Source organism: Mastacembelus armatus, chromosome 8 (assembly GCF_900324485.2).
Source record: "Mastacembelus armatus chromosome 8, fMasArm1.2, whole genome shotgun sequence".
NCBI classification, from domain to species: domain Eukaryota; kingdom Metazoa; phylum Chordata; class Actinopteri; order Synbranchiformes; family Mastacembelidae; genus Mastacembelus; species Mastacembelus armatus.
Genome location: NC_046640.1, coordinates 22915732 through 22935516, shown reverse-complemented (window position 1 = coordinate 22935516; position 19785 = coordinate 22915732). Strand labels below are relative to the sequence as shown.

General features: G+C 44.0%; 2 protein-coding genes across 3 annotated transcripts; both read left to right on the top strand.

Moving 5' to 3' along the window:
* Window positions 1-2883: 2883 nt before the first annotated feature.
* LOC113140306 (serine/threonine-protein kinase WNK4-like) lies at window positions 2884-15834 on the top strand. Of its 2 annotated transcripts, none has more exons than XM_026324132.2 (24): window positions 2884-3076; window positions 3371-3944; window positions 6044-6216; window positions 6771-6991; window positions 7155-7312; window positions 7386-7474; window positions 8102-8321; window positions 8400-8639; window positions 8808-8988; window positions 9082-9266; window positions 9848-9921; window positions 10166-10295; window positions 10385-10501; window positions 10798-10935; window positions 11196-11250; window positions 11362-11481; window positions 11842-12395; window positions 12517-12565; window positions 12786-12913; window positions 13655-13703; window positions 13799-14267; window positions 14420-14625; window positions 14709-14803; window positions 14993-15834. In XM_026324132.2, the coding sequence occupies exons 2-24, from the start codon at window positions 3510-3512 to the stop codon at window positions 14993-14995; spliced, it is 4089 nt and encodes a 1362-aa protein (XP_026179917.1). In that variant the 5' UTR covers window positions 2884-3076; window positions 3371-3509; the 3' UTR covers window positions 14996-15834. The 2 variants fall into 2 exon arrangements, with proteins under 2 accessions (XP_026179917.1, XP_026179918.1); XM_026324133.2 differs by having other exon boundaries at window positions 2885-3076; window positions 11362-11472.
* Window positions 15835-17127: 1293 nt separating this feature from the next.
* Window positions 17128-19199, top strand: LOC113140308 (DELTA-thalatoxin-Avl1a-like). The gene is made up of 3 exons (XM_026324136.1): window positions 17128-17406; window positions 18346-18437; window positions 18588-19199. The coding sequence occupies exons 1-3, from the start codon at window positions 17326-17328 to the stop codon at window positions 19003-19005; spliced, it is 591 nt and encodes a 196-aa protein (XP_026179921.1). The 5' UTR covers window positions 17128-17325; the 3' UTR covers window positions 19006-19199.
* Window positions 19200-19785: the final 586 nt, after the last annotated feature.

The following is a 19785-nucleotide window of genomic DNA, read 5'->3' as shown; positions in this document are numbered from 1 at the left end:
CAGCATTCGACACCATTGACCACAACATCTTATTACAGAGACTGGAGCATGTGACTGGTATCAGAGGAACAGCGTTAAAGTGGTTCCAATCCTATTTATCGGACAGATTCCAGTTTGTTCATTTCCATGATGAACCTTCCACACGAACAAAAGTTAGTTATGGAGTTCCACAAGGCTCCGTGCTAGGACCGATTCTGTTCACCCTGTACATGCTTCCTTTAGGATATGTCATTAGGAAGCACTCTATTAATTACCACTGCTATGCAGATGACACTCAGTTATATCTATCTATTATACCTGTTAACACAAACCAGTTAACCAGACTTCAAGCCTGTCTAACTGAGATAAAGGCCTGGATGACAAGTAACTTTTTACTTTTACACTCGGAGAAAACAGAAGTCATTATATTTGGGCCAAAAAACCTCAGAAATAACTTTTCTCAAATTATAGCTACTCTAGATGGCATAGCCCTGGCCTCCAGCACTACTGTAAAAAACCTTGGAGTTATTTTTAACCAGGACATGTCCTTTAACTCACACATAAAACAAATCTCTAGAACTGCATTCTTTCACCTGCGCAACATTTCCAAAATTAGGAACATCCTGTCTCAAAATGATGCAGAAAAACTAGTCCATGCATTTGTTACCTCAAGGCTAGATTACTGTAACTCATTACTATCTGGATGTCCCAATATCTCCATAAAAAGTCTCCAATTAATCCAGAATGCCGCAGCCAGAGTCCTGACAGGAACTAGCAAGAGAGATCATATTTCTTGGCTTCTCTTCATTGGCTCCCTGCAAAATATAGAATAGAATTTAAAATCCTTCTTCTCACATACAAATCCCTTCATAATCAAGCTCCTTCATACCTCAAAGACCTCATAGTACCATATTATCCCAATAGACCACTTCGCTCTTAGAGTGCAGGTCTACTTGTGGTTCCCAGAGTTTCCAAAAGCAGAATGGGAGGCAGAGCCTTTAGTTATCCTCTCCTGTGGAACCAGCTCCCAGCCTGGGTTCAGGAGGCAGACACTCTCTATACTTTTAAGGCTAGACTTAAAACCTTCCTCTTTGACAAAGCATATAGTTAGGACTGGCTTCAGGCAACCCTGAACCATCCCTTAGTTATGCTGCTATAGGCCTAGACTGCCCGAGGACCATTGGTGCACTGAGCTCCCCTACCCTAACCCAAACTAATCAATTATTGATGAACGGTAGTGAACAGTCTGAATGTGTAAATGTTAACAAATTCAGGCCTGTAGCTGTTTTCTAGAAGGTTAGAGGTCAAACTGTCTAAAGAAGCAGAAACACATTTATGTCTTAAACTGACCTGTAATCTATTTTACATTATGTATTAATAAATCATTTAGGTACATTTTTCATAGAGTGACCAGCTACAAAGTGGTTCTAACCTGCAAGTCTGTAAAAGTAAACAAGAAACAAAACAACAAAAAAGGGATGAAGGATCAGACGATGAAGAAGATAAAAGGATCAGAGGAAGGATTAATAACAAGAATAAGACGATGAGCAGATTAATCCTCAGAGCAGGGATTAAAATTAGGTCAGAGATTTTCTGCTTTATGAACAGGTGGAGGACAAACGAGGAGGAAAATGTTTTTATATTCTTTATTCATGACTTTATCACGGTGTTGTGGATAAATGTGTCAAATTCCCTTTGTTTTTGAATTCAAAGGTTATAATTATGATTTGAACAAATTGATCTCAGCAGTCCTCAAGTATATTGTGAGGTATTTTTTATTTTGTATTTTACAATTTTCAGTCACTTTATATTTGCTGTTATATCTGATTTTATAACATGGACTCAGGTTAAGAAATGTGTCAATAAAGATGAACCTTTTACTGCTGATACTTCAGTTACATTGTAAATGCAGTATTTTTTCATTATTACTACTTTTATTCCCAGTCTCAGTAAAAAATCAGATTTTCTGTCCACCATTTTAAAAACACGATTAAACACTGTTTTACTGTTTTATCAGTTGCTACTTTTCGATGTTGATTGATTATTAATTTTCATTTAAGCTTTTTATCTGTGATTGGTCACAACAAAAGGTGGAAAAGAAGAACATCTGAAACTTAAAGTGCATTTCTGTTGAACATGAAACTGATCAACACAAACAGCAACAAATCAATAACTAATGACTGATCGGTTTTCAATCTCTAATGTGTCAAAAAAAAAAAAAGATTTTTACTCACATGATGCTGGAGAAGCAGCGGGACCGTAACTCCCTCTAACCTGCCCGCAGGTGTGAATGTGTCTGTCTCTGTGTGTCAGCCCTGTAATAAGCGGCTCATCTGTCTGGGGGTGGGACCCGCCCACTGCAATCCCACTGCATGCTGGGATTGACTCCTGCCCCTCACTCTAGATAGCAAGAACAAGACATAGATGATGGATTAAGGGTTAAACATGATTGCTTAACACATTCAACCACAATAATTAACTAAATATTGTTCCCCAAACAAACAATAATCTGATTAATGTTCATTTAAACCGTGTAAATATTCAATTATTAGGTTTTAATGAGACTATAAAAGTATTGAGTGGGGACAGCGTCCTCTGCAGGACACAACGTCACATCACAACACATTTCTGCATTAAATTCATCTGAACAGAAAACCGTAATTCACATGGACAGAAAAGAGTCAAACTAAACAAAAAGCAGAAATGACAAATAATTAATGAACAACAGCACAACAAAGTTTATCTCATTATTATTAGAAGCCAAGTAGTAAAATACATATTAACACAAATAACAAGCGAGATGAAAAAAACATTAAATGTCTCTCAGGTGTGAGCGACAGGTCTTCCGGTGGGCGGGGCCTGTCGCAACGTTTGCTCTCAGCTGATAGAGCTCGTGCTCAGAAGCTGGGGAGGAGGAGGACTGTGTGTCACGGTAGGTGAGCTAGGTCACCGTGTTTCCTGACAGTTTGTTCTAAGGGACTGACCCGGATCCTGTTTAAACTTGGACTTTAAAAATCTGCTGCTGCTGGAGTTCTACTGGTTTCTGTTTCCACTGGCTTTACTGGTTTTTCACCTCAGACTCATAAACTCCAACATAGTAAGTGGCCTACACTACATCATATATAATATAATAAATATTATGTTATAACATACAGAAGAATAAAAAACATGGGTTTACTGTGACACAGTATAAGTGACATAACATCTCTGAGACAATAATAAATAATACATTTGATTTGTGTTTGTACATGTAAAAAACAACTATAGCAAAATAATAAAACACTGATAATCATCATGAATATATGGAGTAAACATCATATACTATATTATTATCCATACCATTGATAATAACAGAAATACCTTTTAAATATTGATGCTGTTGATGCTCTAGCAAACAGCTCCTCCCACTCCTGTGACATCACAAGGGACTTGAACCAGCATCCCCAGGGAGGAAGAGGTAAGAGGAGGAGGAAGGAAGAGGAGGAAGAGGGAAAAGGAACAGGAAGGGGAGGAAGAAGAGGTGGAGGAGGATGCTGCCCTGGATCGCTGACACCAAAAAAAGACCTGAAGAAGAACTAAAAGAAGAAGAAGAAGAAGAACAGGAAGAGCAGGATGAGGAAGAGTCTGTTCTCCATCCTCCTCTTCCTCCCATCACTATGACAACATTGAAGGACAACCGTGTGGGCCAATCAGAGCCTGTGGCAAAACCACTGGCCAATCAGGACCCCAGCACTGACTCAGGGGAGGAGACGGTGGGCGCCCTGTCAGACTCCAACAGGGAAGCGTTACCATGGCAACAAAAGGAGGTGGAGGAGCGCGAAGAGATGGAGACGCAGGCAGTGGCGTCGTCCCCCGACAACCGATTCCTCAAGTTCAACATCGAGATCGGACGAGGATCTTTCAAGACGGTTTACAAAGGCCTGGACACTGAGACCACGGTGGAGGTGGCCTGGTGCGAACTGCAGGTAAATACTAGACAGAGTACTGAAAGTACTGCATACTGACACACATAGGTACACTTAATTACTTTCTTATTCTTTCCTGCTTGAACTTCCTTGACAGGAAGTGATAAAGTGTAATCTGATCTAATCTAATCTGATCTGATCTAATCTGATCTGCACACTTAATCAGTCTAACTCATAAACACAGGAACTGCAGACATCAAACCAACCAATCAAAATACAGCCTCTAAGTCACTGTGGACACACTGTAGGTTAAAATATAAATTCTATTTATTTGCTGTTTTTCATTTATATTTTTTTTATTTTGTCTTTTGATTTTTTCTATTTGACCCTGATTGAATTTGACCTTTGTTACTTTATGATTTTATTGGCTGCTGTCACTCAGTGTGAGCTCTGATTGGTCCAGAATAAGGAAGCTCAGTGCAAGGTGATATATTTAGCACAAGGTGGTTCTTCATGTTCAGCAGGTTTAGTAAATCTTTAACAGTGTGTGGAGGATTTGTTCAGTCTGAGGGTTTTGACCAGGTGTGCCTCACCTGTCCGACACCTCAGGCACCTGTTTGGGTTTAATCATGTCCAGATGTGTTTTGGTCTCTGATGCAACTGAGGACAGGGCCTAAACTTAGTTTCTGCTTTGCTGAGCCTTTACTCTTTACAGGTTCAGGACTCCGGTGCCCCTGAATAAGTCTCTGACACGCTGTCTGATGTTTGCAGATGTATCAGCATGTTGTCAGGAAAACTAAAAGTTCTGCAATTTCAGCCAGATTTCAACTCAGTTAAGGATTTAATGATGGTTCTCAAACTGAGACCATTGTTCCAACTGGAGTTTCCACATCGGTGTGAGGGGCAATTCTTTTTAGTTTTAAAGCATCGCAGTAAGGTATGGGGGTTTGGGCCTGGCGTGGAGCTCGGGCTACAGGTATTCTTCAGAGATGAGGCCGTGTGTTGTCTTCAGCATGTTTTTAGAAACGACATGGAGAACGTTTAGTATCAGCAGTAACAGATTAGACTGTACAGCAGCTCAGTCGCTCTGCACGGTCAGCGTGAAAACACAGTGAGCGGAGAATAAAGCTCACTGCTGGTGATAACACTCTGCTTTAACTGGACTCCTGTTGACTCCTTGTGTCAAGTACAAATCCAGCTCCAGGGGCTGCATCATGTCAACATGTATGGAAAGACAAACGAGTGTGTGTGTCTGATAACGTGTTCGCATGACTCAGCAGCGTCAGATACTGTGTGTTGTACCGTACACAGTATCCGACCAGACACACAGCTGCTGGTTCGTGTGATAACATGATAACACACACACACCCCCACACACACGCACGCACGCACGCACGCACACACACACACACACACACACAGACACACACACGCACGCACACACACACACACACACACAGACACCCCCCCACACACAGTTGTATTTCTTTCGCTTCAGAGGACATCATACTGACTTACAGCTCTTTCGTGAACTTCCTCTTGTGTTTATGGTCATTAAAGAACACACTCACCTGTCCTTCACTCCTATTGGTCAGCAGTTTCCCTGCAGCCTAAAACCTTTGGACCTGAGTACAAACAGACAAAACTCAAGTCTTTTCTAATTTTTTTGTGTGTGGGTTGTTACGTCACTGTCCACCCTGACAGACACATCAGCAGGACATGAAACAGCAGGCAGGACTTTAAATACACTCACACACCTGTAAAGGTGATCATGGCGGAGCTGTTGAACGTCACCAGGTAAAAATGGGAAGAGCAGTGTTCCTGTCACACAGTCATCCACCAGGAATCAGTACCTGCTTGAATCTGATTGGTCAAACTGACCTGAGCAGCAAACAAACAAACATGACCTGTCAGCGACACGGCGACTCTTTTCACACTGAGTTTGAACATTTAAATGTTTATTCTCATGTCATGTTATTTATGTGGTTATGTTTGGTTTGTCACATGATCCTGTTGAATGTGAGGAAATGAAAACAAAGCACAATCTCCAGGAACTGGTTGGCTGTGAACAAGTAGAGAGCAGTGTGTGCTGCTGATTTCCCATCATGCTCTGCGGCGATGCTGAATTCATGTATTTGTTCCTCATCTTTACACCTTAGACCCGTCGTCTGAACAAGGTGGAGCGTCAGAGGTTCAGCGAGGAGGTGGAGATGGTGAAAACTCTGCAGCATCCAAACATCGTCCGATTCTATGACTCCTGGAAGTCGACGGTGAAGGGCCAAAAATGTACCATCCTGGTGACGGAGCTCATGACATCTGGGACCCTCAAAACGTGAGTCCAGAACTAGGATCTGAAAATCCTGCTCGATGTGGGCAGAGTCCATTTGCCTCATTTATCTTGATGTATACATATTTTCTGTTCCCTTTAAATGTAGGTCCAAGTTCTAGAAAATTTTCAGGCTCCAGGATTTTCACTGGTGCAGGTGTTGGCCTGTTTCACACCTGGATTTAATTTTGTCATATCTTCAAACTCCAACACAGGAAAACTCAAGTGTCAGAGAAGAAAAATAAAGTTGAACACATTCTTACATCTTCTGGACTTTTTGTCAAATACTATTCTGTTTTAACCAGTCACCTTAGGGTGATGAGGATGCATATTAACGGTGTACTAATGACAGGTTGACATGTCTTTGTCTGCTAATTTCCTGATCCTTTGTAGCTAGGGTTCATCAAGGATCCATCCTAGATCCTGTTTCTGTTTCTCTGCACCTCTAAAGTGCTTTAGAGGAAAAAGGAGATATTCTAATTTCCAAACACCCCATTTTCATTTCAGTTCCTAGATGTCACCTGAACTAACCAGGTTTGTACTACTTTAAACACGTCCAGGTACTTGCGCAGATTTCGCCAGATGAAGCTGAAGCTGCTGCAGAGATGGAGTTTCCAAATCTTGAAGGGACTGCAGTTCCTGCACTCGCGCAGCCCCCCTATACTGCACAGGGACCTCAAGTGTGACAACATCTTCATCACTGGTCCCACCGCGTCTGTCAAGATAGGAGACCTGGGCCTCGCCACGCTTAAGAAGGCCTCGTTCGCCAAGAGCGTCATCGGTAAGAGCTCAGTGTGTAGTGAGAGGCAGCAGGGTCAAATCAAAATGTCAAACTTCAAACTTCCTGGTCTTAGTTTAACAAAGTCCAGGCTGTAGCTCAGAGCAAGATGTTAGAGGGATTTTCTTCATGTTGGTGACATACTTTGTGTTGGTGATGCATTCAGGGACCCCGGAGTTCATGGCTCCAGAGATGTATGAAGAAAAGTACGATGAGGCCGTTGATGTTTACGCCTTTGGCATGTGTATGCTGGAAATGGCGACGTCTGAGTATCCGTACTCCGAGTGTCAAAACGCTGCCCAGATCTACCGCAAGGTCACCAGTGTAAGGCTCCGCCCATCCGAACACCACCTATGTCCTGTCATTATCCAGGTGTTTGACTCTGTTTTTGTCTCAGGGAATCAAACCCGACAATTTCTTCAAAGTCCAAGTCCCGGACCTGAAGGAGATCATTGAAGGCTGCATCCGAACCAACAGCAGCGAGAGGTAACGTGAGCAATCACGGTGCAGAGTCACACACATCACTGTCAACGCATATAAACTTGTTTACAAACAGTGTCACCTACTGAGTGTGTATAAACGTATTACACTGCCCATTTTTGTTTGGGGAACCTGTTGTGTGCTTACACAGTGTGAACAGGAAATAAACCAAATTTAAAAGACGATCAATGATTTTTTTCTTTGATTTGGACCAAATGAACCAAAATGAACCAAAGTCCACTTTCACTACAGGCACTGAAAGCCAAAGCCATGTTTTTGACTGTTGTTCTCAAATGTTGGAGCTGACGTTAACTACCTTATATACTTCTAATTTGAAGTACTTTATATACCGCTGGGTAGCTGACGTTAACTACCTTATATACTTCTAATTTGAAGTACTTTATATACTGCTGGGTATCTTGGGAATTTCCCTCCAGGGATCAATAAAGTTTGATGATCAGTCTGTATTTTGTTGGATCCATCTGATCCTGAAAAGGAACTGAAGTTATCAGATAGATGTAGAGCAGGAAAAAGTCCAAGGTTTGACTCTGACATGTAGTGAAGTCCAAGGATGAAGTAGCACCTGGACTTATGATGACTGGGTTAAGGATGTTGGCTTGTTTCCTCCTGCAGGTTCACAGTCCAAGACCTGCTGGATCACCGGTTCTTCCAGGAGCAGCTGGGCGTCCACGTGGAGCTGGCTGAGGATGATGATGGCTCGAAGGCGGCATTGAAGCTCTGGCTTCGCATGGACGACAACAAGAAGCTTCACGGCAAATATAAAGACAACAATGCTATCGAGTTCTTATTTGAGCTGTACAAAGATGTCCCCGAGGAGGTGGCCCAGGAAATGGTACCTGATGACATCACTGTTGACATCACCTGACAGGTCGACAGGTGTCTCACCTGTCACTCTCTCTCTCTCTCTCAGGTGGTGTTGGGTTTTGTGTGCGAGGCGGACTATAAGCTGGTTGCTAAGGCAATCAGGCATCAGGTCACGGCCATAAAGCGTCAGAGGGAGAAACAGCGCCGCCTGCTGGTGGACGCTCTGAACCACCAGAGAAGTGCTGTGATCGAGGAGGAGCCTGACCCCACCCATCAACGACATGAACTGGCCAATCAGAAAGCACCTGTCAGGCCCATATCTGATACTGGACAACAGGACAATCCGGTGTGTTTGAGACTGTTTCCATGGAAACACAGTCAATTGCCTAATGATCTAAACTATTAAAAATATTTTCAGATATTCAGAGACAAAGAAAATTGACCATGTCCTGTTTTAATGATCAATGTTTGTATTCCTTCCATTCAAACATTTGTTAATGTGTCTCTTTTAAAGTTACATCAGGACTCAGGTGGTGTTTCCACCTGTTTACAAGCTCTGCCCACCATAACAGTGACATCATCAAGCAGCAGCCCAATGGATTCTGGAATCAGCAGCATCTCCAGCAGGATGGAGGGAGACAGAGACGAGGAGGACAACAAAACTTCCAAACACACCTCCTGCTCCTCGGCCACCTGTCAGGACATTGTTTTTTATGTTAATTTATTCTGGACTTTCCAACATGTCTCCACCTGCACATTTACTGCAATTCTCTCTCCTCTCATCACAGCCGACTTTGACATGGACTTGAGCTCCACAGGTGTCCCAGAAGGGGTTGAAGTGATGCACCCTTCTGTCACTAGACCCATCCTCACCTCTTCAGGCCCCGCCCCTGCTCCAGTGACTCAAGGAACCCCACCCCCTGTGACATGGGCATCCAAAGCTCCGCCCCTCCCTGTCCTTCGTTTTCCTAAGGTGAGCAGGGGTTGGAGCTAAAATGTTTTAACTCTGTCAGCCAATGGCAGCTCAATCTCAGAGTCATGACTCTGGGACTGACAACATGAAACATGTTGATGTGATTCAGTGTAACTTCCACTTCCTGAGGGTCTCATTATCTCTGGTGTCCCTCCGCAATAAAGCTCCATAAATCCACTGAGAAACCAGAGGAAACAGAGGCTGCAGAACTTCATTCAGAATCCTGCTCTTTTTAAGTTTCCTTCAGAATCACAGTGATCCAGTGACAGTTGTCTGCAAATCCTTGTGTTCACTGCAAACAGCAGCTGATCACCCTCAGTTCTGCTACTTTTAGTTATTAGTAAATCTAATACACAGTGATCTTCCATCGACGCCTTAAAGCCTCAGTGTGAAGATTGGACAGTTGTCGGTGGATAGTTGTGTTACCATCCCGAGTGAAGGTGGATGTTTGGTTTTTGCCGCCATCAAGAGGAGATAGAGAGCACTGACATGAGCTGCAGACCAATCAGGTTTCAGCTTCCCATCTGTATCGTCCGCATCAGGAAACAGTGAAAATTGAATCAGTCTGAATCTTTCTCCAGAGCATCGCCGTGTCCCACAGTGCCGAGCAACCGCCTGCTGGGTCAGTCTGCGGCTTCTCCTCACCTGTCGACAGGTAACACAAACACATTTATGTTTATAAGGATGTTTATCAAAATGATCTTATGATCTGATTCTGAAGTATCTGAATCCCCACTTTTTAAAAAAGTTTTTTTGTTTTCATAAACAATCTCACTTCTTGCAAGTGAACACATTCATTCTAAAACACATTCATTAAAACAAAGGAATCTGTTTACTTCTCGATGTTTTTGTGTCCTGCGTCCCTCTTTTATCCCTTTTCTGTTTTGTTCTGGTCGCAGCTCTGATGTGACCTCAGGTTTGAGTGACGGCAACGATAACCAATCAGATAAGAGCAACCAGGACGCAGCTAAAAGATCAGTTACGAAGCAGTTCAGGCGGCGAGCGAGGGCTCGTCTGAGAATCATAGGGGTGAAAACCGTCGGCATCAGATTCACTTGTAATGTCCAAAAACCAAAATAAGATTATGTGTATAAATGCTGCGTCTGTGGTGCGTTCAGGTGTCGGACCGGGAGGACCGGGTGGTGGAGTGTCAACTGCAGACTCACAACAATAAGATGGTGACGTTTAAGTTCGACCTGGATGGAGACAATCCAGAGGACATTGCGTCTGTGATGGTGAGGACAACAGCCGGTTCAGGTGTTTAGTTCAATTTAAACTAAACTTTGCTCAGTTGTGTCTCAGTTTGTGTTGTTTTATGTTTTATAGAAAATACAGTAATGATAAGCAGAACTTCATATTCCGCTGATTACTGTGACTTTTGTGACACCACTTTTTGTTTTGCTTCAGGTTGTTGCAATACTTAATATACTAACACAACTGTTGTTTTTTATTTCGTGGCAGTTTCCAGCTCTGATGGTTCTAGTCTATGTGGTTTTACTGTGATTCAGTTTCAAACGTCTGTGCTGTTCAGCTCCACAGAGACTTCATCCTGTCGTCAGAGCAGGAAGGTTTTATCCTCCGCATGTATGACATCATCAAGAGGGCGGAGTCTATGATGCATCAGCAGCCAGCAGACGCCAACAGGTTATCTCACCTGACCGAGTCCACGGTTTGTATTAGGATCGTTTGTATGTTGTGATCAGTGAAGTGAAAACAATAAACTCACCAGAGTCTCAGGTGGCGTCTTAAAGAGGCTGATGTGTCCAGACAGTCCCAGATTTTCAGTTTACTGTGATAGAAAAACAGACACATGACATCAATGACTCATCAATTAATAAATAACTAAATGTTAAATTTCAGCAGTAGTCTGGACTGATGCTCTGTCCTCCATATTTGATTCTGTTTCCTGATGTTAACTGAATTTTTCAGCCCAGCCTGTCGGCCCAGGGCCTCTCCAGGACTCTGTCCTCGTCGTCTCTACCCGGTAAGGGTTCTTATAATCAGAACAGGAAGGCGGGAACTAGTATGTATTGATTACTCTTTACGGCCCAAAGATTGATTGACTGACTCGTGGATTGATCGGTTTTCCCATCAGACATTGCAGCTGCTGACTCCTCCCCCCTAAAGGGAGTGGACTTCTACATCGACCCTGAGGCCACGCCCCCTGTCAGGCCGCTGAGGTCACAGTCCTTTCACACCTCATCAGGTGCATCTGGTACTCTTCCTTTCATCGTTTTTTCTTCAGCGATTTTCGATTTCCTCTGATGTATAGGAACAGACTAAAGTTTGGATCAATCATATTCTGTCTTCAATCAGTTTTTAGATTGATGTTTCCACTCACAAGCACATTTTTGTTTTTGTTCTTGGTATCAACACGATTGTCACGTCACCTGCTTCCACCAAACACCAGCCATCATCACTCGAAAAAGATTAACTTTGTCAAAACAAAAAAATTATTCTGGCTCAAATTTTCCCAGACGACAAGATGAAAAAAATGTTTCATGTAAAAAACGAAACCTGTGATTTTCGTGTTTTATATTCAGGTGTTTATGTTCTGACCTTTTTCTCTTTCCAGCTTCCACCCATCAGCCCGTCCTCTACCCCCCCACTTACCTCCCACCTGATGTTGCCGCCTCCCATCTCTTCCCTCCTCAGTACCACGTCCCACCCCCCCAGTACTCCCTCTATGGTCCCTCCTTACCTACCCAGAGCTCCGCCCCCAGCCTCCCACGAGTCCACAGTAACCCCTCCCTCCTCACCCCACCCACTGCATCTTCTTCGATGCCTCACCCTGCCCCACCTCACTGGTCCCCCACTGACCAGCCCCTCTTCTCTCTGGCCAGTGTGCTCTCTCTGGCCATGAGTGTAGCCCAGTCCCTAATTCCCCCACCTGGGAACCCCAACCAGGGCTTTCAACCCCAGCCCCCATTTCCCTCCACCCAGGGCCTCCTCTCTTCCCCCATCTCTCCATCCTTGGGCTCCAAGCCCCATCCTCTACACCACAGCTCCCTCTCTGCTCCCTTCCCCCTCCATCCGCCCTACAGCACCAACACCCCCCCTCCCCACCCCTCTGTTTTTGAAGGCCAGCAGGAAGGGTCACTGGCCACCCGGACTCCAGACACACCTCAGGTAGGACAGGGACAGGAGGACGGTCAGTTTACCTGTCGCTCACTTGTTTGCTCCCGACCTGAGTCTGCAGAGTCTGATCACATATGTGTTCCTTAACTCATCCATCCATTCATTCATGCAGCATCACAGTCCAGTGCAGGTGAAGGTTGACCCAGAACCGCCCCCTCATGGTGAGTTCCTTATGACCTCACAAAGTGACATGGACTCGTCAAGAATCATTCATTCATTCACTCATTCACGCTTTCTGATCATCACTAACGTCTGTAAAACAGAGCATTGCATTATGGGAGTGTTAACACAAAGTAATGCACACAGGCTGTGTTGAACTTTGCTCTATTCCCACGTCCTGTGAGTGTCCACACAGCCGCTGACCTTTCATCTGATTCACAGATTCAGAGGTGGGCCCTACTCCCAGTCTGACCAGTGTTCCCAGTCTGACCAGTGTTCTCAATTCCAGGGGAGAGCTCTCTGACTCCTCAGCCTCCTCCCCCACACCTACATCGGCTCCTCACAGCAGAGTAAGACACATTGGGCTTTCACCCTCATTTTCACAATACGTCCAACCCCTCAGCCTTAGGGCAGACACACTGAGCCGTCCCTGAACGTCGCCTTCGTCTGGACCAAAAAGTGTCATTGAACGCACCACACAGCACAGCACATACGTTGTGCGTTGGTAGAGGAAATACCTCTCCACAGCAGCAGGGGGCAGCAGTGGGACAGTGGAAGACCTATACTGCAGGTCTACAAAGTGTGACCATTTTCACACCACAGACGGTTTATAGCTGCTTCTGATCCAGAACAGAGAAGAAGCTGCAGGTGGAGCTGCTGTTGGCAGGATCTGGTCTTTGGTTGGGGAAGAAGGTAGGAAGAGGTGGAGGAGGGAAATAAGGAGAAACTGCTCTGATTGGTTGAAATCATGACTACATCCAGTCACAGCGCTCACTCTCACTGATAGACCCGCCTCCACACAGCAGTCACACTAGTGCTGACAGGAAACACCACAGAGACGAAGGCGACACCAACGGCCAACTGTCGGCTTGGTGTGTTACAGGCATGACCCGAAATATCACAACTAAAGGTCTAACCATCCCCCTAATCCTTACCTTAATCCCAACCTAAAGTAATCTGGACCCTAAAACCAGGCCTGAACACTCAAACAGGCCTATGAATACATAAAGACCAGAGCACATGTTCTCATGGTGTAGAAACATCCTCGTAATGTCAACACTGAAATAAACTTTGTTGTTCTTCCTGTCCAGGTGTCCTCCTCTGCCTCACTGTCACCCAGACTGTCTCCCATACAGGAAGGTAAAACGCACCTGAAAACAGACCCCAAAACTGAATGAAACTTAAAGGAAACTAAGGTTAAAATGGTTCTGGTGACAATTTCTTCTTCCTTTCAGTGAAAAAACCTCCAGTCTTCAGCATCGGCCGCTTCCAGGTGACGCCCACTAAAGATGTTCCTGTTGTTCAGCATCAGGAACCACGCCCCCTCAACCGGGCTACGCCCACTACCCATTCCCCACCCCCCTCCAGGAAGAGCCAATCAGACAGCTCAGAGAGCAGCACTGAGGATCAGAGCGAATCAGAGAGCAGCATCGTCACGGTGAGAAGGGTGGATGAGGAGAATATCGGGGAGGAAGAAGAAGAGAAGAAGAGATGGGCAGAGGAAGCGGAAGAGGAGGACAAAAACAGGAAGGGGGAGGGTTGGGGGCTAAGCATCAGTCGGTGGGAGGAGTCAATTGGAAACCTGGGGATGAGTGGCAGCAGCTTCAGCCAATCATGGAGCCGCTCTACAACTTACTTCAGTTCAGACGAATCAGAGAGCGAACCTGAAGAGATGTGGGAGGAGCTACAGAAACTTCGTGAAAGGTGATTGGTGGATTACCTCTGTATTTAAATAGATATATTGTCACAGCGCAGTGAGTTAGTGTTTGACACACTGTGACTCGTCTCTACAGAACATGAATTCAATCCTACTTCTTCAGCAGACATGAGCACTATTTTCTCACCTGTCCCCACAGACACGTGGCAGAGGTGCAGGCCCTACAGGCCAATCAGAAGCAAGAGATTGAGGAACTGTACCTGAGGAAGGGGAAAGTCCCGCCCGTTGGTATAGTCACTCCAGCCGCCATGTTGAATCACCGCCAACGTCGTTTCTCCAAGAGTGGAAATTACCCTCCCGCTCGCAAGAACAGCCTTCAGAGACTGGAGGTGCTGCCCCAGGCAGGTGGGAGGACACACAGCAGAAAACACAGAATAATAAAGTTTATCGAGATGATACGAAATAATAATCCGAAGGCTGCGGTTCAGGTATCATGAGGAAGAGCCCGGTGAGCAGCAGCAGTAGCGGATCTCAGGAGAGAGCAGGGAAAGGAGTGACCTTCGTCCCCGGACACAGCTGCATGGTGAGCTCATAAAGTCTGTGAGACATGATGATTCAGCTGATCAGGTCATCGATAAATCACACAAACTGTTTCCTGTCCAACACTCAAACAAGAAAATGTTTTTTAATTTCACTTCAGTGCTGATCCTGAAAAAAGAAACCCAGTGGAATAATTTACATTAACCTCTGACCTTTGACCTCTGTCTTCCAGTGAGAGGAGCTGCTGCCAACTGAAGACACGAAGAAGAGGAGGAGGAAGATTTCTCCCCGAACACACGTCACTTGTCAAACCTGCCAAAAAGGAAATGATCAGACACCGAAACATTTGACATATTTGGTCTGAATCCAGATTTAGTTTTATTTTTTTGTTTTGAGTTGAGGCAGAAGCTTTTTAACAACTTTAAGAGGAAGCACTGAGCTTTAATGAAGCTCATGCAAAACATTTTCCTTTTTTCACTGTTTCTCTGGTGAAATTCTGCAGGTTTAACACATCAGAGTATTTTTCTACATTTACCTGGACAACAAACGCCTCGAGACGCATCACAAGGACATGTCACCACACAGAATAACACAAACAATAAAAACAATGAACAAGCTCGGTAACAAAGTACACACACACACAAAATCTCTAAGATCAGGAAATACAGGTAATTAACCCCAAAGTAAAGCAACAGGAGGCCTTTACCCTGAGAATAAAACAGTAAACACGTTTGAGGAAAACAAACTCAGAAAAGTTTCAGTTAATGAAATGAAGCTTTGCATTTAAATGTTAGTTTCTCTAGAGATGAATGACAGTGGAATCAAACTGCATAAAACAGCTGAAGAAAATGTATTTGAACCTAAAGCTGGTTCTGAAACCTGGACCAGTCCAACTCAGTCCAACTCTCACAGATCCTCACACTCGCCTACATTACCCACAATGCAGCATGGACAGCTGGGATAAGGCTATGATGGGTCCAGGTGATGGGCACCTGGTGCTCCAGACTGTGTTCAATGTTTCCTGATTAATATATTTATTTGTACTGTTCGTGAATAAAATCCCTGATCAGTGAATCGGTTTAAGAACAGCAGCGTCATTTACAGCACGTTTCAAACAAAGAGGACACTCAAAGTACAAAAACAACTTCAGATGAGTTTTAACTGAAATAGGCCAACAAGGCTCTGACACTTTTTAATCTCTACGTGCTGCCTGTTAACAGATGACACAGGATTTCCATCCTGCTCATCATTCGCAGATGTGTTTTAATTCCTCCCCCAATAGTTTAAACCATATCAATTAATTGCCCCATGAACACATGAGCAACTCTTCACGGTCAAATACAGTTCACGACAGATCCAGAAAATAGGGAACTAGTTCCAACAAATAACAGGTGGGCCCAACACAATCTAGGATCCCAGTCTATCTTGGGACTATGTCTAAGACCAGATGTTTGTTTCATTTGAGCAGTAGTGTTGAACACGTTGGTCAAGATTATACTGGTGGAATGGGCTAAGGAGGGTCTAGGCAGGTGTCTCCTGGGATAGGGGATGATTTATGTCATGTCTTACTGGAACCACTTTAAACAGAAAATACAGTAGGCGATTTTCACAGTCCGTGAACAAGCTCACATGATTAACGCTCTGAAGATGTTCAGATTAAAAGTGAAATTGTGGAAATTCTCCACATTTCTGGGAAACATGTCTTCATCAAAAGCTCACATGCCACAGATGTGACGATGTTACAACACACAGGCCAGAAAAACAGACACTGAGCAAAAAAAAAAAGCAGAAGCTTCACCATTAATCAAATCGAGATTATCCAATTTATAGAAATAGATCGAAGTTTGATTTTCAGAATTCAGAAACATTCAGGCATATAATGGTGATTTCTGATAAAGTGCTGCGTTAATCGTGTGAATAGGAACCTTTCAGTCAGTGCCCCTGCTGGACTCTCACATGTGGGAACAGAACTTTATAGTTTTCGTATGGACAGTGGTGGTAAATAGGTCAAGTACTGTAGTTAAGTATAATTCTGTTTGTACTTGAGTAAAGGTTGATCTGATGGAAAGAACATAGCAGATCCTTGGCAAACACAGTGTGAACAAAATTAACATGAGTGAGGCAAAATCAGATTTAACTTCTTTTTCTGTTTTTGTAGTTGATCAGTTTGTTCCTGTTCATTGTTAAAGCCGTGACCCAAAATTTCAAAAGATGCCACAAAAACAGATTTTAGGTTTTCAGGTGACATTCAATAGCACAGCTGATGCCAACTACCAGGAGCAAAGTCTGTAGTTAATAACGTAGATGTACAAGACTGTGAATGACCTGTGTCGGTATAAAGGTCACTGATCAGGGACCAGGTCTAGAGACAGAAAAAGGAAGCAAGAAAACAAAACAGGACCCAGTGAGAGGCTGAGTCAGGTCTGGGGGTTTACAAGAAATCCCATCTCATACAGAGAAAACAGGACTGCAGACCTTGGACACACTTCCTCTTTCAGGTGTAGTTAATTAACATTAAGTCACTATCAGATCTGCAGAACCTCAGTTTCCCTTTCTGTTTTTGGGATGTATAAAAAGACGGATGCTGCAGGTCCAGACCCACGAGCCGAGAGGACCGTTCGTACAGATCTTCATCTCATCACTGCTGTGAGTCAGACTTTTATCCTGTAATGCATTTCTTTGATTTTCACCAGAGGTTTGAGTCTTTCTGTTCATCGTTAAATCTGTGGTTTTCTCTGTTTTCCCCACTAGATATTCAACAGAAACTTATTTCTATGGATTTTCTTTATTTCTGTTCTTGCTCAGTGTTTTTTTGTTGTTGTTGTTTCAGTAGCACTAAGGTGATCAGGAGCACAGTGGCTTTTATTTTGAAACATTTTTTTTCCACAGAAAACCGTGTTTCCTCACACTGAGTAGGAATAAAATAATAAAATACACATGACCAATTTGAAAATGCAGAATTAACTGATCAAACCCAATACAGTAACAAAACAATAAAAAGAATTTACAAAAAACATTAAATCCAGCTAAATGAAACTAATTCCAGGTCAAAGTTAGTGAGAAAAAGTGAAAAGCAGAAAGTGTTTTGTGGAAAAAGTTTCTCTGGTAGCTTCTCTGGAAAGAAACGTTTTTAACTACTGGTTTGTTTTTAGCCAAAGCCCAAGAAGAATGAAGCCAATTCATTTAAAAAGCAGGACTGTTTGACTAATTCTCTACAGTTACAGATATGTAATGTGGATGTAATGAGCCCACAGAGCCTGGAAACGCTGCTGTGTCAGAGTCTGTCTCCCCTGTTCACACAGTGTTTGATGTAGCGCCCCCTGTGGTGGTTATGGTCAGGTCAGGGCGGCGCTCAGGCTCAGGTAAGGAGGGTAAACACATCCTGACTAGAGTCTGACACAGCTCCCAGGTTTCACTTTATCATAAGTCCAATTCCTTCTTGTTGCTGTCAGTCCCTTCGACCGCACCGACAGATCGTTTCATTTCAGTGACCTGTTTAACCCAACTGACCTATTGCAGCCTCTGACCACTGTGGCTCAAAGGTATGAAATGACCTTTCATTGGCTGCTCTGTGTCCCTGCCCAGACAGGAGACGTGATGGCTGGGATCCCAACAGACCGCTGGTGCACCTTCGAGATCAAGGATGACTGCAGTGACTACAAGCTGTGTAACCCCAGGTTTGTTGGCTGCTGTTTTAAGGAGTCTCTTTGTCTAAGCCAAGCTACCACCACCTAGTCATCTGACTCTAGACATTTGCACAGTAACAAAAATGTTGAGAATATTCAAATCTGTATTCTCTGTTGTTTTTGTCTTGCTGCTGTGTGCAGGACGTACACTTACAGCGGACACTGTGAGACAGAGTTTCCTCCTGTTATTGGCCCTTCACAGTCTGGCAGCGCCCTGTTCGTCAAGACTCCTAACACGGCCTGTGGAGCTGTTGGAGTCCTCACTTTCGATCTCTACGATGAATCCAAGCATCAGTCCGCTGGGAAAATGGCTATAATGTTCTCGAATCCGTACGACTTCGTTCAGTACTCTAACATGTATGCAATAGGGGTCTTTGGCATGGACGTCAACTGTGACTATGATCTTTATTATAAGATGTATAACGGTGCAGAGGACGGGTTTGTCAGAGGTGAAGCCAAATGTGGTGGCCTGACGTATGAAAGCAGCGTCGCCATCGTCAGAGCCACCATGTCAAACAGTTACCAGCCTGTCATCCAGGTAGTGGTGTGCAACAACTGAGGTGAGGAAGCTGATAAAACAAATCAGCTGCTGTCAGTGATCAGCTCAGTCTTCCCTCTCACAAACCAACGTTCCTCTGGTTTGATTTAGCAAATCACTTCTTTCAGTTCCTCTGTGTTGATGCACACACAGTTCATTTACCCAGTCTTGTTTCCACATCCTGTTCCCAATAAAACGCACCATATTGACCGGGGCACTGCTGACTGATGATTTGTCACATGTTTAAAGTTCTCTGAGAGAGCTGAGTTACAGTTCACAAAATAATCTAGTCTCTAATCCCTGCGGTCGACCTGTTGCTTTTCATTTTACACCTTTATACTTCACATGACAGCAGTTACTCTCCAGTGTATTATTCTACTGCACAGCAGAAAAGCTTGATACAGGAATCATCATTTAACACGAGCTTCCTCTTTGTACACACATGCTGAGCTGCTAACACCCACTAATAATCAGTAGGACCAGATATTAAACACAGTGTACTCACTTCAGTTGAGGGGCAGTGATCCAGGACACGGACAGGTCCAGGTCAGGGTTAGTTAATTTCTGATCTCAGGTGAGAAACAGGTGACAGGCAGATACAGAGTCACATGATGGACTGAAGGTGAAGGTGTTGGTGTTGCTCCCTGGACTGTTTGTGTGTCAGAGCAGAGAAGCTCAGAGCCGTCGATCTTTGCCTGTGATAAAACCATTTTCATAGGTAAATACAGGTGGCGATGGCAGGTGACATCAGGTGTGTGTGTGTGTGTCTGTGTGTGCTCACACATCATTTTCACTTCTCTC

Excerpts from the sequence above, each read along its gene's own strand:
- LOC113140306 (XM_026324132.2), top strand. The coding sequence starts at position 3,510 with ATGCTGCCCTGGATCGCTGACACCAAAAAAAGACCTGAAGAAGAACTA. Across the intron at positions 6,992-7,154 it reads GTTCGCCAAGAGCGTCATCG|GGACCCCGGAGTTCATGGCT; the intron begins GTAAGAGCTCAG and ends TGATGCATTCAG. Across the intron at positions 13,704-13,798 it reads ACTGTCTCCCATACAGGAAG|TGAAAAAACCTCCAGTCTTC; the intron begins GTAAAACGCACC and ends TCTTCCTTTCAG.
- LOC113140308 (XM_026324136.1), top strand. The coding sequence starts at position 17,326 with ATGTATAAAAAGACGGATGCTGCAGGTCCAGACCCACGAGCCGAGAGG. Across the intron at positions 17,407-18,345 it reads ATCTTCATCTCATCACTGCT|ACAGGAGACGTGATGGCTGG; the intron begins GTGAGTCAGACT and ends GTCCCTGCCCAG. Across the intron at positions 18,438-18,587 it reads TACAAGCTGTGTAACCCCAG|GACGTACACTTACAGCGGAC; the intron begins GTTTGTTGGCTG and ends TGCTGTGTGCAG.